We start from the raw sequence: 19,269 nt of genomic DNA, 5'->3' as shown, positions 1-19,269 counted from the left end.
GTCATGTACCGTTTTAATCTTATTTATTGCACCTTACTCTTTTATCAAACTATTTTAACCTTCATGAATTATTCCTTTCACATTTTAATACACTTTTAGTAACAGTTTTAACCAAATATGAACCTTTTTAAACAACAAATTATTCATTATTTATGTTTGAGTAAGAATTCTTGTTTTAAATAGAAATAGACTAAATTAGAGATAATCAACATGCAAAACAAATTTCTTACAAATAACCAGTTAACATCATCTTCTGATGTCACAACAGCAGATTAACTCTTATTTATCCAAAAACAACAAAACACAGATCACTGAGAATGGTTTCAAGCTGAGTCTAGATTTGTCTCATATTTGATACCACATGTATATATAAAATATAACATAAACATAAAATCTGACTTTCTACATAATGTCTGTAGAAGGTGAGTTAAGTGAAGAGGTGGAGTCTGTAGGAAACTGGTTTGTCTTGTCTCCCCCTTCAACCTCTATCTACTCCATTCTACTCTGTTGATTTGTCCTGTACAACAACATCTACTGCACGTCTTCTGTCCTGGAGGAGGATCCCTCCTCTCTCTCTCCCTGAGGTTTCTTCTTCTTTTTCCCTGTTAAAAGGGTTTTTTTTCTGCTACCATGTACAGTCTGTAAAGCCCTTTGAGGCAAATCTGTGATTTATGATTTTGGACTCTATAAATAAAATTGACTTGACTTGACTTGTCTGCAGCTTTTAGTCACAGTCCACCTGCTTTATCTCCACAGTTCATCTCAGGTTCATATTTCCTCTTTCTAAGTTGAAAACTGGCGCCATCTGCTGTCAGAATCACACTACTGTGTCTTTGCTCAGTGTAATAAGTATGCTGCATATTTCCTCTGTCTCAGGTGTAATGTGTGAACTTTGAGCTCATGTGTGTGTGACTCTTCACCTCTGTCTCCTCTCACAGGGAGAAGATGATCTGCAGCATCCTGCTGCTCCTCAGCCTGACCTCCTGTGTCTCTGGTTAGTTTACTTCTTCACTTTATTATCCATGTTGTGGCTAAGTGGCCCTTTACACACTCGGATGGATGTGTCAGAGCAGCAGAGGTCAAAGTCAAAGACAAAGTCTACACTAGACCAGTTGCTCGGCTTGTTGAACTTCAGGATCATTCCAAAGACACTTGATGAATTCCATGTCTTACACATTTGCGAGGCAAAACATGGAAAAATGTGGGGGTGGCTGTTAAGAATTCTCCAAGTTAGAAATAGGTTTTTGTATTTGTGCTTTTATTCTGAAGTTCTGACGTTTTATTTTGAAAGCAGTGCACGCAGTTCCTTCCTGTCTCACGTTTGCCGATTGACATGTTGTTTGCAGTGGTACGGCAGGCGCTGATGATAAATTGTACCATTGTACCAGAATACGTCGCTGCACAGTCCTTCAGTTCGTGTGCTTTCTGACTGAAGCCCTGCAGTGGTCAGTTAGACTAAAATCAGCATCAGAGGTCACAATCCTCAACAGGCCCTTTGCACACATACCTGTTCATTGCTGTCTAGTTTTTCGGTCTGTAGTTGTAGTGATGTTGATTGTAGTTCCTTCAAGTTTTTCAGTATTTGTGCGGCATGCAATTCCTCTCACTGTTGGGACCTTGCCACATGTGGACTTTGGTTCATTTGTGGATTTGGACAAACGTGAAGAAAAATGCAGCAGCATTTCTCATTGACTTCTCAAAATGATATCTGGGGTCCATTTTAGAAGAAGAAAGTCTGTCTGCTCCTCACTTTCCCTCTCTGTCTCCTCAGCAGGAACATTTGTAGTGAATGTGACTCAGAGCTCCTATCAGGCAGAGGAGAACCAGAACATCACACTGGAGTGGACCTTCACCACCAAACCTGAAGCTTCAACCAACTCCTTATCTTTCTTCTGTCAGCTGTTAGCTGAACTCAGACCTTTATTCCTGTTTCATCTACATGAAGGTGTTGAGGTCCCAGAGTCTCAGGATCAACAGTTTGCAGGACGAGTCCAGTTGGACGACGACGTCCTCAGAGAAGGACGACTCAGACTTCATGTGTCCAGACTCAGGATCAATGACTCTGGAGATTATTTGTGTGAAGACCTCAATGGGAGAACAAATTTCGAATGGCACCTCAACATCACTGGTAAGTTGATTCAGTAAAAGTATTTGATAAATGAAAGTTGCAGATGTTTGTTTCTTTTACTCAGTAAAAACACTGCAGCACTATGAGGCTGAATTAGATGAGACAGACTGGCTTTCAATCACTGACTTAGAATACGAATATATTTATTCTTTTCAATTAAAAAAAGGTTTCCTCTCCTCCAACCCGCTGAGTTTATTTTCTGTCCTTTCCAGCAGCTGCTGATGAGCCCAAACCTCAGAGACCGACAGTGAGACCACAACCAGAGGCTCGGGGAGATTATTTTCTCTTCAGTGGACTGACAGTGTTACTAGCAGCAGTTCTACTGGTTCTCTGTGGTGGAGTGGGAGGTTTCGGAGCTGGTGTAGTGATTTTATATGTTGCAGCGTACTTATATGGTTTTATTACTGCCAGGTAATAAAGTCATAACCATAGAAACAACGAGAGACAACCTCTAGGGTTTTCTTAAAGTTTTAGAAAATGAAATATATATATATATATATATATATATATATATATATATATATATATATATATATATATATATATATATATTCACATAAGATAACTTTTTTATTTCTGTATTGTGCAATTTAAACTGAAATACTCCTTTTTTAATTTGTTTTTATTCGTGCTGCTATTTCTTGTCTGTTATTTCTTTCTTTCATTGTGTTCAAAAGAAAAATCTCCGAGTATCAACAAGTTGTTATTAGTGGTGAGGAGCAGCAGAGGGAGCTCTTTACTGAAGGGAGCTGCTCTGCTTTAGAAAGTCTCACCTGTCTGCAGGTTACAGCTCTCATCATTTACACCATCAGACCTTTAAATGGAGCTGATGATCACAAAGATCTTCTGCTCTCATTTCATCTGCTACATTTACTTTAAATGTTTGTTTCATGTCTGATCTGAATATTGATCCGATCTGCTCGTATTGCAATGCTTCTTTAAAATAAGATATTCATGAGTGTAACTTTTATATTCTGCATCATGTTTGAGTGGCTGTTGAATTTTATTAAAATATTTTTTCTCTTGTTTGCACAAACTGATTGTTGAACTGAATGATTTGTTCAATTGTTCCCACAAATAAAAATTCATTAAATATACTATATATTGAATTGAGTTATTCAGCTTATAAATAAAACATTCAGAGGTCAAATATATGAAAATAGATCATTTTTATTATTGTCATGGATACACAAACAGCTGAAGATGTTAAAATATTAACAACAAAGAGGATTTGGACAAACAGTCACTCACTCATTGGCTGGACCAATCGCAGCTGACATTGATAGACGAGGGGCGGGACTACACCCTGGACGGCCAATCAGAACAAAGGAATGTTTCTGCTCATCACATGTTTAATATTACAGGTAGAAACTGGAGAAATGGTATTAAACCTAAACTTTATTTCATTTAGTTGTGATCCTGACGTGGAAGCAGCTGAAAATGAAAAATAAGAACATTGTTCAAACAGGCAGGACTGTATTTCATTTTAATCATATTTGACTGATTTTAGTAAAAATAATTCAGTGGCTATTTCAATGTGCAGTAGATGTTTTTCAGCCAGAGCTGAGTTTCCCTCATTTCAGGGTTAACATACTCGAGGTTTTCAGAAAACCTGCTTTCTGGAACATGACATAGAATATAGGAACGTTATTTATTGTTTATTTTTATTCTATTTAACTACAGTTATGGAAAAAAATATTAGACCACCCTCCAGTTTCTTGTTCATTTTAATGCCTGGTACAACTAAAGGTACATTTGTTTGGACAAATAAAATGATAAGCTTAATTTAAGAGCTTTATCTAGACGTTTAACATGGTTTTTATGATAATAACCAAAATCATTATCAAGAAAGCAATGGAAAATGTCTAGATATCAGCTCTTAAATTAAACTCTTATCAGCTTGTTGTTATCATATTATTTGTCCAAACAAATGAACCTTTAGTTGTACCAGACATTAAAATTTATAAGAAATTGAAGAAAACAAGGGTCTATTAATAATGGTCTAATAATTTTTTCCATGATTATAGTAAAATCATGAGTTCACTCACAGTCCTGTCAGAAGGTGGCGCTAATGATCCTGAAAGCTGTTTGCAAATAAATGAATGAATAAATAAATAAATAAATAAATAAATCATAGACTGAAATAAATAAATAAATAAAGAAGAAGAAGAAGTGACCGGATGTGGGCGGGGCTTAACGAGACGCTCTGTCCAGTCCGGGATCCAGAGTGAGTTCAGCAGCAGTCCCAGTGGAGAGCAGGAGCAGGAGCAGGAGCAGGAGCAGGAGCAGGAGCAGGAGCAGGAGCAGGAGCAGGATGGAGGAGGAGAACCAGGACCAGGAGGTCTCACATGTTCAGGTCAGAGTTCATCCTGTTCACACACTAAAACTCTTCTCTGTTCCTGCACACAAACATGGCGACATGTTTGTGTGAATGTAAGTCGGTGAAGACAGAACTTTCGTTTCCGTTCGTTTCTTTACTTTAGTTAGTAAACAAACAGGCGTGTTAATAATTATAAAAGCTCTTCTTTTATTCATCAAAACTCACATTACAACTCACGTCCTGGCCGCGCGCTCTCTGCTTTTCTCCACTGCTGCTTTCCCGCCGCTCGGCCGCTAAGCATGCTGGGTAATGAAGTTCACTATAGTGGTGGGAGACACTGCAAAATGTGGTATCAATCTGCTACCAAGTAAATACAGGGCCAGTATTGTAATTTTTACTTAAAAAATGAATATAGGAATATTAATGTTCCTTTGACAGTTAACACAAACGGGTTATTATATTCAGCCATATTTATGTCAGGTTTGAGGTATATATCTTTACATAGGTATATATTTCTGAGTTCCAGTAAAATCATTAATTTAGATTAATTGGCTGGATTGTATGTATTTAATAAGTCTGCTAAAATTACAACTATGATGACCAATTTCACTTTGAAAAATAACACAAACTAATGCTGGAGATGACCAAATCTTCCTTCCACTTCTATAAATCAGCTCCCTGATATTCTTGAGCAGTGACCTGACCTGGGGATCCCTCTCCTCCTCCCTCTGTTTACTCTGCAGCTCTGACTTCTTGTCTGAGAAGAGAAGAGAATTAATACATCAGTTGAAGAGAATTAATATATCAGATAATCATCTTCAGATCATTCAGAGTATTTGAATCATTTCTGCAGATGTACATATAAAAAAGACCTGCTGGCTCTGTAGGTGAACTGCAGGGGGTCCAGGAGTGGGTCTGTGGTGGATTAGAGGTGTGACAGAACAAGGAGCTGAAGGACTTCATAACCACAGAGGTCAGGGCGACGGGCTGTAGTCATTTAGTTCTGTGGTCCTTGTTTTTTGGGGGGACGGGGATAATGGTGGAGGTACTGCAGTCTGGGGGGACGCTGAGGTGGGCAGAAGTGGAGAGGCCTTGGCCCCTGCTGAGGTGGTGCAGGTGGAGCTCCTGGGCTGGAGCTGGTGGAGTGTGTCAGCTCTGGGGTTGTCACCATACTAAAATTTTCAACTCGATACCGATACTCAGGAAAATATTTGATACTCGATACCATTTTCGATACCACAAGGATAAAACTAAAGACCCCAAAATTTAACAGAAATATTTTTATCAACAAGAAAAATGCAACATGTAAAAATGAACAGAAGCACAGGTTAAATATTTATAATAAAAAACAGTTGCGGAAAAGAAACTGCAACTATGATAACAAGCTTCAGGTCTGAGGTAGTGCAAAAAATAAATAAATACAATAAACAATAACAATTAGAACAATATTTTGAGGTTGTATGCAGTGCACAATATTAGGCAAGTGTAACCCCTTTTACCACCGGCTCGTGTAGTAAAACCCACTTTATGTTATAAAGATGAAGCTTTAACTCTTATGCAAATGATTTATGGCAAAAGGCACATCTCGAATAATAAATTTCAGTCTAGGGTCCTGTATAATTCTCACTTGTAAATGATGGAGACTGTAGGGAATTCTTACCTGTATATACCTTAATACTTAAATAATAAACACAAATCAATAAACCCACACAATGATCGCAGTTTCAGGAAATGTATTAAAGTTTAGGAGAACACACATCCAAACATTTTTCGTTGAAAAAGAGATATAGAAAATAAGAAAATAGAACCCCGGGGTATAAAGTGTTTGTCTTATATTAAACTGTCTTATTTTATTTTGAGTGCACTCTTTTTCGACTTTCGTTGGCGCGCTTTAGTGGGAGCTCATGAAGGAAACCTTTGATACCTGTACTCCCGTGTGTTAGTGTAGCCGTAGCTGATGAATCACTCGCTCGTTGCGGTAACGACCGTCTCCGCTCGCAGCGGCAGCCCTCCGTCCCCCTCAGCAACAGCGAAGCGACCTCCGTCCCCCTCAGCAACAGCGAAGCGACCTCTGTCGGCGACTCTCTCCCGAGACGACTCAACAACGCTCCGCCCGTCCGTGCAGGCGGCGGTTCCCCTCAGCGAGGACGGTGGTATTAGCCTATGCTCCTGCTAGCTAACGGACCTGGACTCGTTCACCAAAACACAAGCGGCGGTGGAGAGTCTGACTCACAACCTCTGAGCACGTCGCTCAACTACAGTTCAAAGTCTCTGTCACTCACGGATAAAATCCACATTGACAACGCACACAGTCCCTGAGTATCTGCGGTTCGCCATTAACACCTTGCTCCTTCCTCTTTTTTCCCTCGGGTCCTCCCCCGGAAGTGTAACATTCAGGTCATGAACTTACGCATGAACTCACGTACATAATGTAACGTTAAGAATTACTTTTAACTTCTTTTTAAAACATTCACACCCCGTTAGATGATATTTTTAAAGTTATTAATTTTAAACAAAAAGTATTTATACATTTTAATACCTTATTTATATGAAACAGTTATTTATGGAAATTTTAACTTCACCATGAAAATAATGAAATATTTATCAGAGTATTACACAAGCTTGATAAAAAAATAACAATAACTTAACTTAAGTGTTCATTCCTTGGCTAGGTATCGATAGATTTGAAAATGAGTATCGTGTCCGGATACAACGTTTTAGTATCGATACTTTTTTGAGTATTGATACTTTTAACAACCCTAGTCAGCTCTGTCCCAGTGTCTTTTAAATCAACAGTAGAACTCGTTCAGTCTGTTGGCCAGGTGAACATTATTCATGGAGTGGAGTCTGTAGGTTTGTAGGTCATGATCTTTCTGTTCTCTGCAGACAGAAGCAGAGTCGTTGGCTGAGAGCTGGTGTTGGAGCTTCTCACAGTGCTGGCCTTTAGCTTCTTAGCCTTGCTAAACGTGTACTCTGACTCTTTAAACCTGTCCCTGTCCCCACTCCTGAATGCTTCCTCCTTTTCCAACCATAACTGTCTGGGCCTGGCTGTGATCCAGGGTCTGTCGTTGTTTTAACTCTCCCTGGCGCTTGATGGTTCTCAGCTGTCCTCACAGAAGCAGATGTGTGATGTCACAGCCTCTGTGAACTGATCCAGACTGTTGCTAGCAGACCTGACAACGTCCCAGTCAGTACAGTCCAACATGGCTGAAGACCCTCCACAGCCATGCTGGTCCACTTCTTTGTTGTCCTCACAACAGGCTTCCAGAGCTTTAGTGTCTTCCTGTGTGCAGGAATCAGGAGGACCATGTCATGGTCAGAGTGTCTCAGTGCAGCGAGGGGGACGGCATGATGGGCACCGTGACTTGTTGAACATCCCCCTTTTAGGCCAAAGATAACCCAGTTCTTTTGTTGGGTTGCTGCAGACCACACTGACAAGGGGCACCGCAGCAGGTTATAACCAACAGTTCACACTGGAACATTGAGGGTTATGTTACACAGACGTGCTCTAAATATTATTGATGGTTTTAGATAACTTGCTCCACCATGGCATCTCACTGACCCTCTCTCTCTTTCTGTTTGTTGCTATAGAAACAGGAAGAAAGAGAGGGACTCAAACATCACCACTGTCAGCTCTGTGACAAATCCTTCACAACAGCTGGAAGTTTAAAGATACATCTACGGGTTCACACTGGAGAGAAGCCGTACAGCTGTGACCAATGTGGGAAAGCTTTTACCTGGGCACAGAGCCTTAGACAACATAAACTAATTCACTCTGGAGAGAAGCCGTACAGCTGTGACCAGTGTGGGAAAGCTTTTACCACTGCAAAGCACCTGAAACGGCATCAACGCATTCACACTGGAGAGAAGCCGTACAGCTGTGACCAATGTGGGAAAGCTTTTACCACTGCACAGCACCTGAAAGGGCATCAACGCATTCACACTGGAGAGAAGCCGTACAGCTGTGACCAATGTGGGAAAGCTTTCACCTGGACACAGAGCCTTAGACAACATAAACTAATTCACTCTGGAGAGAACCCGTACAGCTGTGACCAGTGTGGGAATTCTTTCACCACTGCACAGCACCTGAAACAGCATCAACGCATTAACACTGGAGAGAAGCCATACAGCTGTGACCAGTGTGGGAACACTTTCACCACTGCATGGGACCTAAAACGGCATCACCGCATTCACACTGGAGAGAAGCCATACAGCTGTGACCAGTGTGGGAAAGCTTTCAATCGGGCAGGTAACCTGAAACAACATCAACTCATTCATTCTGGAGAAAAACTGTACAGTTGTGATAAGTGTCGGAGAGCTTTCAACAACTCACCGAACCTGAGACAGCATAAACGAATTCACACTGGAGAGAAGCTGTACAGCTGTGATCAGTGTGGGAATTCTTTCACTCAGGCACATCACCTGAGAAGGCATGAACTCATTCACACTGGAGAGAAGCTGTACCTCTGTGACCAGTGTGGGAATGCTTTTTCCACGGCATGTAACCTGAAAAAACATCAATACGTTCATACTGGAGAGAAACCGTACAGCTGTGACCAATGTCAGAAAACCTTTGTCTCCACAGATCATCTAAAATGCCACAGACGTGTTCACACTGGAGAGAAACCGTACTGGTGTGAACAATGTGGGAAAACATTTTCAAAACGTAATTCCCTTGATTCTCACCGACGTGTTCATAATGGGGAGAAACCGTACTGGTGCGAAATATGTGGGAAAAAGTTTTCCTGGATTGGTACCCTTAAAACACATCAGCACACTCACACAAAGTCTTTCTAAGTGTTTTTAGAGCCACGCCAGCTGCTTCATGCCTCCTCTCCATGTACTGTGTTGTTTTATTCTGAACTTCTCTCTGAAACTAAAGACTGACAGCAGTAACTGAGTCTGACTGAGGTGGTTTGATCCAGTGAGGAGGAAGAGGAGATGAATAAACAGAGACACAAAAACACTCCAGAGTTCAAACTTAGACTGAACAAGCCTTTATTCTTGTGGAATTATGAAAAAAATCAAAATATCATTTTAAACATTGATCTATTGTTACTTTCATTCTCAGCATCAACATGGTCATTATTATTAATGATCTGACACCAGTAACACAATAAATATCATTAAAACATGCACAGCCTGTAATCGGTGCTGGAATGTAACTCATCACATTTGTTCAAGTACTGTACTTAAGCAACGTTTTTTGGGAGTCGTAAGTTGAATATTTCCATTTTAAATCACTCTATACTCATTATGCACTACATTTAACTGGCATCTTTAGTTATTTTACCAGTTGAGATTTAACATGAATTTTTTTTAAATGTTCAATTATTGAAGATTCTTACATGAATCCAGGATTAAAAAACTGGAAAAAATACATTTTTTATCTGGATTTTTATTCTGTGTTATGTTTTTATATTTAGAATTTTTATTTTATTTAAATTTGTTGACTTTTTTTTAATCTTAAGCCATATATATTGATGGGGATATATTGATTTGATAAACTCTGTAACTACTAAACTCTGTAACTTCAGTTCCTTTGAGTTAAGTTCTCCACGTCAGCAGTGTTTGCATTACTGCTGGAAAACATGTTTATATGTCTGGATCAATACAGATGTTCACATCTGCACTGACTCACCAAACATGGATCATCACACGTCTCCAGCTTGGAGGGACAAAGTGCGTCTCTCTGCAAATAACATCTGCGTGCCATCGGACCATCAACTCAATGAATTCTTGTAACTTGGTCAGATCTTCTTGATCCTATTTGGCTGATAGAACTCTGTCCCTATCCAGCTGAACAGTGTGATGTGACTCTGTTTCTACATGATTGATATTCTTGTCTGACTTGTATACTCATCATAATCTTTGTATTTTTTCTATATGTTATCTTGTATTAAAATTACTTAAAGAAAAGCATGTTTTAAATACTTTTTATTTCTAACTAAGGAATCATTTGTTATATTCCTCAATAAATTAGTACATAACAGCATATTCTGTAGTTAAAATGAGCCCTATGCTGACAACAGTAAAATGCTGCTCACATGAAGCAGCTCCTTCATCTGGATTTTAATGTTTCTTAATATTACCGTCAGTGGAAGAAAATGAGCTGAACTCGGCTCTTTATAATGTGTCAGTTTTGCATTTCCTCTTAATGCTTTTATTGTTTTAACTGAAGTACTTTGAATGTTCGTTGTCTTTCCCCTGTTAGCACACACTTTACAAAAGGGGAAACAAAACCATGTAGATGTGTTTGTCATGGAGATTAAACAGTATGAAGAAAATATATAATATTGTTAGTTAACTGGTGTATAATTGGCATTTGTGTAATTTTGCTTCTCTTTCTGGAAACAAGATGTTTTTACATCCTGTCTATAGTTAAATGTTTTAATCAATTTTAAATTAAAATATGTTATTATTTCAGGTGGAGGGTGGCCACAACTGCATTTCATTTTGCAAATCTTATGTTGTGAAAATAGAGCTGAACCGAGAACACTGAACTTGTGGTTTCAAATAATTCTCATGTTTCTAACATAGTGGCCTAGAGGTGAGGAACCAGGCTGCTAACTGGAGGGTCGCTGGTTTGAATCTGACACTGATGATCCCAAATAGATACTTTCCATATTTATCACTCTGAAGTTCTTAAAATGTCCTCTCAGTAGATGTCAGACGGGGAGAAATCTCTCTTGCCTCTGATAGTATAAAAAACATCTGTTATTATTGTCCGTCGGCGAGGTGAGCCTCTGGACTTGTGTTTGGTATCCTTGGTGACGTTGAGGGATTCCCTCTGCACTGAAATGGACCAAAGGACCAAATATGGTTATGTAGGTCAGCGGAACTCCAGGGAGGCGGGGCTACACGATAGAAATGCCTCGGTATCTTTGGAGGAGGATGGATTCATTTCTAAGACCAGACACTTGACACTTTGTCATTTCGATTGTGGGATTGTAACAACACAAGGTAATGTATGAATATATTTCTATTGTTGTCATTTTATCAATCCTGCTGTACAGATTTAGTATGTGACGAACTTTAACAGATGAAGAGACATTTTAACACTTTCATCAATCTGACAGCTTTTCTTTATGAAAGAAGAATGAAAGAAGGTATGAGAAGTTTTTGATGCTTATGTTAGTTTAAATTAGATTATTTATAGGAAATGCAAAACTGACACATTATAACGAGCCAGAAGACTTAAAATAAGAACAAGTTACAGAAACACAATGTAATTCAACCATCTGAACCCCAGAGGTGGGCATGTTTTTATTTTATTTTTTTTACCAATTCACCAAAAAATAGACTGTTTATCGAAGCACGGAACTGTGAAAACAGGCATTATTCTAGAAATGATTCAGACAGTCCTTTCACGGATTACAACAAACTGTCATTTGACGTCACCAGACTCGGAGCAGCGGGACTTCACATACATGCCAAGTAAAAAAGCTGCAGGAGCCACGATTAAAATCACCACAACTGCTGTTATGGAGACCGTGGCACAAGTTCCCATTGACAAGTGAGAATGAAATGAAAAAAACAAACAGTAACTAAGTTTGGACACACTGTGCTGATACAATGTGAGATATTTACAGGTCGCGGCGGGCGGAGGCTCGTCTGATCCGGTTGGACTGGAGGAGCATGCTCAATGGTAAATGGACCTGCACTTATATAGCGCTTTTCTAGTCGCTTTGCGACCACTCAAACAACTCACTACAGACTGACTCATTCACCCGTTCACACACACATTCTTACTGGTGGCAGAGGCTGCCCTGAACGGTGCCACCTGCCACCAGCAGGAATTCATTCACACACTGATGAACGCAGCATCGGGAGACATTTGGGGTTCAGTATCTTGTTCAAGGACACTTGGACATGTAGGCTGCCATGGTCAGGGATCGAACCGGGATTGTGTTTTACACAGGACTGTTGTTGTTAATATTTTAACATCTTCAGCTGTTTGTGTATCCATGACGATTAAAATGATCTATTTTCATATATTTGACCTCTGAATGTTTTATTTATAAGATGAATAACTTATGAAATAAAAAACAGTATATTGAATGCATTTTTATTTGTGGAACAATATAACAAATCATTTGGTTCAACAGTCAGTTAGAGCAGCAAATTATTTTAATAAAATCCTTCAGCAGCTCAAAAAATGCAGAATTCATTAGAAAAACATCGAAATCCTAAAAGCAACTTTTCACAAGTTAAACATCTTCATTCATCAATATGTAGAATAGAAGAAACATGAGTTTTAGTCACATGAACAGATGATCAGTGAGAGATGTCCCTTCAGTAAAGAGCTCCTCTGCTGCTCCTCATCAGTAATAACAGCGGGAACGACTCAGAGCTTTTCTATCAGCACACAGTGAAATACTGACAGTATATAACAGACAAGAAATAATGAGAATAGATCAAAGCCAGGTCTAACAAACAGAAATCAAACAGGAAAGAAACATTTCACTATAAAGTGCACATTAGAGGAATAAAATGTTTGAATGAAAGCTGAATATATAAACTGTGGACAGAAGATCAGAAGTTTGACAGTTTTCATGCTGTCAGACAGTAAAGCAGCTTCACTGTGAAAACTAACACATGAAGAAGAGAAACAGCAGGTTTGATCATTTATACAGATTATAAACAAAAGCATCACTTCCTGTGAGTCACTACAGTTCCATGACAGAACACATGAAGTTTAGAAATGTCAACAGTTCAGGTTGAATGAAATGTAATCTTAATATTTTTGTACTTGAAAACTGATTCTGAATCAAGAATAAAGTGATTTTGAGGAAATATCACAATTTTAAGCATCGTCTTGGTTATTTTTTTTTAATGGAAGGTAAAACTAGACAATAATGTTCAGTTTATTTCTATGATTCTTTGGGCGATTTTGTCATGATTTCTCTCGTCTGGTCTGGAAGCATCAAAGTTGTTGTTATTGATATCTGCTGATGTGTTCTGACTTACAGTTTGATGACCTGCCAGACAACTATTCTGTCCGTGGTAGAACATTTAATTTGTTCAAGTAGTTGGTGGAACAGTTAACTCTACTTCACCTGGTGGACTGTAACTTTTATCAAATCCACCTCTGAAGCAGAAAGCTTGTTTTTTACGCAGAAAGCAACAGAAACAAAGAGTGAACAGAGCTGCTGCTGTCAGTCCCAGTCCACAGTAGAGGAGCATCCTTCCTCCACTCTCTGGTTGTGCTCCACTTCCTGTTGGAGGAGGATCTGTTCCCTGACTTGGTGTGTTTGGTGTCTCAGGTTGGGGCCGATCCCTCGCTGCTGCAAAGACAACAAACACATCTGACTCATTCATGTGAAGAAAAACATTTGACTGGAAAAGTGTCAGGATTATTAAAGTCCTCAATGATTTTCTTGTCAGATTTTTTTTCCAGAAAGTTCTACTGAATTAACTTACCAGTGACGTTGATCTGCCATTTGGAAATATTTCTCCAATAGAGGTCTTCACACACATAAAGTCCAGAGTCATTGATCCTGAGTCTGGACACATGAAGTCTGAGTCGTCCTTCTCTGAGGACGTCTTTGTCAAACTGGACTCGTCCTGCAAACTGTTGATCCTGAGACTGTGAGACCTCAACACCTTTATCTAGAAGAATCAGGACTAAAGTTCTGAGTTTAATGAACAGCCGGCAGCCGATAAAAAGGCGTTTGGTTGAAGCTTCAGGTTTGGTGGTGAAGGTCCACTCCAGTGTGATGTTCTGGTTCTCCTCTGCCTGATAGGAGCTCTGAGTCACATTCACTACAAATGTTCCTGCTGAGGAGACAGAGAGGGGAAGTGAGGAGCAGACAGACTTTCTTCTTCTTTGTGGATAATAAAGTGAAGGAGTCAACTAACCAGAGACACAGGAGGTCAGGCTGAGGAGCAGCAGGATGCTGCAGATCATCTTCTCCCTGTGAGAGGAGACAGAGGTGAAGAGTCACACACACATGAGCTCAAAGTTCACACATTACACCTGAGACAGAGGAAATATGCAGCATACTTATTACACTGAGCAAAGATACAGTAGTGTGATTCTGACACTAGATGGCGCCAGTTTTCATCTGAGAAAGAGGATGGGATGGGGAGAGGTTTGAGGAGCAGGAGTTCTGGGAGTGGCACATGCAGCAGGTAATGAAGCTCCACCATTGGTACTTGTACTTTACTTGAGTACTTCTATTTGATATAACTTTATACTTTTACTCCACTACATTTATCTGACAGCTTTAGTTACTTTGAGGTCAAAGTTTATCATGAAAAAAAAAGATCAATTTAAAGAGATTATGCATTTTAATAATAAATAAAACCACATTAACTGCATATCAAGTCGTAAAAAATAACCCTATCTGGACAACACAAACATTCTGCTTCCATAAATGTACCAGTAATAATAATCTAATAATATATTTGGAATATATAAAACAATCTTTCTGCATAACGAGAACTTTGACTTTTGATACTTTTGTACTTTTACTTCAGTAAGTGTTGAATGAAGTACTTTTACTGTAGTGGAGTAATCTGATTACTTCTTCCACCACCCACTAACATGAATATAATAAATATCACTATGAGCTCAAAGTTCACACATTACACCTGAGACAGAGGAAATATGACACAGTTATTATGTTTCTGTATCTAGATGGCGCCAGTTTTCAACTGAGAAAGAAAGAGGAGAAACTGAGCTGAGAGGTGAATCAGGAGGACTTTCTACGGTTCATTAGTTAAAGTTCAGATCTCAAGTTCAGAGGTAACAACAGTCTGTGTGGAGTCGTTACAACACTTCTTTGTGTTATTATCCTGATTATTAAAACAATATAAACTTCAACCTGTTTGTTTAGTTTCTTTCAGACATATAAAAACTTTATACACTGCAGTGAGCTGCTTATTCTACAGGATTGGTTGAACTCTATACAAAAATAAAAGATGAGGCTGATTCACATTTACCTGCATTTATATCAACATCTGAGAATTTAACTGCAAATAAAACAGTTAGTCTACTTTAAAACACATTGTGGCTCCATGATAACAGGCTCCATGCAACAGAACATGAGCATCAAAAACTTCCTCATGTTGTTGTTAAAACATAAAGAAAAGCTGTCAGATTGATTCAAGTGTTGAAATGTCTCTTTACTGAGAAAATGAAACACATTATTGTCTGTTAAATATACATTCTAAATATCACATACTAAATATGTACAGCAGGATTCAAATAATGAAAATACAACATATATTATTATATTACCAGTGTTGAAGTTTGCAGGTCCTCTGGTCCAAGTTCAGAAAGAATCCTTCTTGGAACATTGAAACTCTGAGTTGTCAGAGGATCATTTAACGCTGGACTGGATCACATCATACAGTGGTGATTCCCCACTGTCCTAAGGAGGAGCAAAGACATTCACCAGCAGAATGGACCAATGAGAAGGAGCAGTGAAGAATCAGGTACACCTCTTTCTGGCATAATATCCGCAAGGTGAAGATATGTCAGGTCCCGCCCCTCTCTCTCAGGCTGCACCAGCAGCAGCTCTGCTCTCCCAGTTTCCTCTCTGGTTATGAAGTGAACTTCCTCGTCAGTTTTTGCTCCCAGTTCGACTTAAAGTCATCAAATCTTTCTGCAGCGACATTAAACATCATAAACTAGAGACAGCTGTAGTTTTCAGAGCAGTGCATGATGGGAAGGTTATTTCTCTGTGACAGAGAGAGATCCGGAGCTGAAGGGAGACATGCAGGAAAGGACTCGGAGCCGGACCCGATCCCGGACCGCCGGCTTACAAGGACGAAGCCTCATGTGGTCTGAGCTTTAATAATTCAGGGAGATAAAACAGTAACAAACATTGAGTGTGATTCTCAGTTTGTCTTGTATTTCTGTCAACATCAGCTGTTGAACTTTTAGCTCATTGACCAACACTTGAACTCATTCTCTGCTTACTAAATACACTCAAACTGTTTTTATTTTATTGTTGAAATATTTTAATCTAAACTTGAAAAACTTCCTCCAGGATTTGATCTTAAAGCTTCTCTGTCGACATCAGTTTAAAGCCTTTTTATTTGTGGGAACAATTTAACAAATCATTCACTTGAAAGAAAAAGTTTTAAATTCTTTGATTTTGTTAGAAAAACACAAATCTTCCATCAACTTTGGATTTCACAAGTTAAAGGTGTTTATTTAATCAATGTATAGAAATAGATAAAGATCAAGTCTCCTCCTCTCTCCTCCACAGAGTTCAGCTTTTCTCTTTACTTTTTGTGTTAAAAAACCGAAACATGTTCAGTTAGTAACAATCCTAAACTGCTGACACACACTTCCTCACCTTGAGGAAAATGATGTGAGCTGTGATTGGTCCCGCCTCCAACCTGAGTCTTCTCCTCCGCTTTCATTGGTTCATGATGCTTCAGCTGCTCCTTGTTAAAATAATTGATTATTTTCTATATTTGTAAATGATTTTATGCTTGATTTCTGCTTCTCTGTTGTCTGACTGTGTGTCTGACTCTGTGCGTGACTATCAAGTCAGCCTTGGTAAATATCTCTTTGCATTTATATTAAATCAGGCAATATGATTTTGATACAATGATTATGTTTGTGTGTTAATTTTGGTTTAGAAACTTTGAGTACATATATTTCATTGTCTGTTTCATATTTTTTAGACTTTTCGAATCTATGTGAGACAGTGAAAATCCTTTGGCTCTGTAGACATACTATCTTTGTAAGACATAACAAGGCAGGAGGTTTTTGTTGAATGTTCTGGAGAAGAGGCCAGGTCAGGATGGCCTTGTCCGGGGCAGCAAGCAACCAGGTGGCGTTGACGTGCCATTGTATTAATTAAAACTGGCGAATCAGCGATCAAGAAGGCGGAACTTCCTGCAAGAAATCAACCAGCAAGTTTTGTAAACAAATGTTAGTATTTTAATGGGTTCAGGGAGAGAGTCGTGGTTCAGACTTCACGAACTGAAACACGTCTGTTTGTATTCAGGGACATGAGTTTTTGAACCCGGAGATTCTCTGTAAGTGCACATTTTTTGACGTATTGTAATAAACTTTTGTTAAACTGAGAACTTGGACGTCTCCAGCTCTTCATTTCCCCATCAACGATCTGCGCAGAAAAATGGTGAGGTTTTTTCTGTTGGTGACAGATTATCAATTTTCAAGGTTTCCTCATGCAATTTTTCTAACATCCTCCAGTGTGACAGCTGACAATATGAGCCTCTAATCAAACTACAGTCTGGATAAAATCACACTTTCACACATTTAGCTTCAGGACACAGGGACGATCCAGCCTCCTGCAGAAAGCGAGAGAGAGAGAGAGAGAGAGAGAGAGAGAGAGAGAGAGAGAGAGAGACAGACAGAGAGAGAGAGAGAAAGAGAGAGAGAGAGAGAGACAGAGAGAGAGAGAGAGAGCAGCAGTACAGCAGCACTGAGCAGCAGCAGTAGAGTGATCCAGGTCTCCACCTAGTGGAGGAGTTCTGCATCACACACAGTATCTGAGCACCTGGCTGCTCACTGACAGCTTCAGCTTTCAGGCGTTTCACACCAAAATGTTCCAGTGAACTCTGATGAAGTGAAAACTCTCTGTGAAAGGGTCAAAGGTCACACACACTCTGCTACATTCATGTCAAAAGACTCACAGCCACCTCTCATAGAAATAGGTTTTTATTTACAACATGTGCATTAGACAATGAAACTTGCATTTAAATCTTAAAGATAAACTTTTGACACAGTGAGGACTGAAACAAATGACACATCAAACATTATTTACACTGACGTCAGTTATTTCTGCTGTAATAACTTCAGTTCACCTCAAACCTTCAGTAACATGAGCAGCATTTACAGCATAGAAATACAGATGTTATGGCACAAGTAGCTTTGTGAGCGTGAAACAGATGTTGGAGGGAGAGGGGGTTTCAGTGAGCTGGTTTTGAATCAGTGCTCTGATGACTCATTAAAAGGGGGTCCAACAGGATCCTGGTGGTCCTGATGGGTTGTTTCTCTGAGAAACTAGCGGCTGCATGGATGTTTTCTTTCTTGTCAGTAGATTTAGTGAAACAGACTTTAAAGCAAAGCAGAGTTTGGTGCAGAGAACCAGTAGAAGTGCAGCTAAAAGCCCCAGAACAATGTAGAGGCCAGTCCTTCCCCGAGCCTCTGGTTGTGGTCTCACTGTCGCTCTCTGAGGTTTGGGCTCATCAGCAGCTGCTGGAAAGGACAGAAAATAAAAGAGAGAATCTGTTTTCAGTGACAGGAATGACAGAATATTCTGCATCTTTTATTTTTAAATATTTTTGCAAAATTACCAGAGACGTTGAGCCGACATGTGTGAGCATTCCCACTGTGATATGTGGACACTTGACACACATAAAGTCCAGAGTCATTGATCCTGAGTCTGGACACATGAAGTCTGAGTCGTCCTTCTCTGAGGACGTCGTCGTCAAACTGGACTCGTCCTGCAAACTGTTGATCCTGAGACTCTGAGACCTCAACACCTTCATGGAGATGAAACAGGACTAAAGGTCTGAGTTCAGCTAACAGCTGGCAGAAGATAAAAAGGCGTTTGGCTGAAGCTTCAGGTTTGGTGTTGAAGGTCCACTCCAGTGTGATGTTCTGGTTCTCCTCTGCCTGATAGGAGCTCTGAGTCACATTCACTACAAATGTTCCTGCTGAGGAGACAGAGAGGGAAAGTGAGGAGCAGACAGACTTTCTTCTTCTTTGTGGATAATAAAGTGAAGGAGTCAACTAACCAGAGACACAGGAGGTCAGGCTGAGGAGCAGCAGGATGCTGCAGATCATCTTCTCCCTGTGAGAGGAGACAGAGGTGAAGAGTCACACACA

At 39.6% G+C, this 19,269-nt stretch overlaps 1 protein-coding gene across 2 annotated transcripts in view; it reads left to right on the top strand.

Moving 5' to 3' along the window:
* The window catches only part of LOC131989471 (zinc finger protein 431-like), a 191,578-nt gene extending 181,175 nt beyond the window's left edge, over positions 1–10,403 (top strand). Inside the window, exons 1-2 of one of the 2 annotated variants that reach the window (XM_059354703.1) lie at positions 4,442–4,484; positions 8,040–10,397. In XM_059354703.1, the coding sequence (XP_059210686.1) occupies positions 4,443–4,484; positions 8,040–9,245 (1,248 nt within the window). In that variant the 5' untranslated portion in view covers position 4,442 and the 3' untranslated portion in view covers positions 9,246–10,397. Of the gene's footprint in view, positions 1–4,441; positions 4,485–8,039 lie in introns of those variants that run through there. The other variant, XM_059354704.1, reaches the window with a different exon arrangement.
* Positions 10,404–19,269: the final 8,866 nt, after the last annotated feature.

This window comes from Centropristis striata, chromosome 17 (genome assembly GCF_030273125.1).
Source record: "Centropristis striata isolate RG_2023a ecotype Rhode Island chromosome 17, C.striata_1.0, whole genome shotgun sequence".
Taxonomy (NCBI): Eukaryota; Metazoa; Chordata; class Actinopteri; order Perciformes; family Serranidae; genus Centropristis; species Centropristis striata.
Note: the sequence above shows the minus strand (reverse complement) of the source record. Positions and strands in the feature narration are given on the sequence as shown.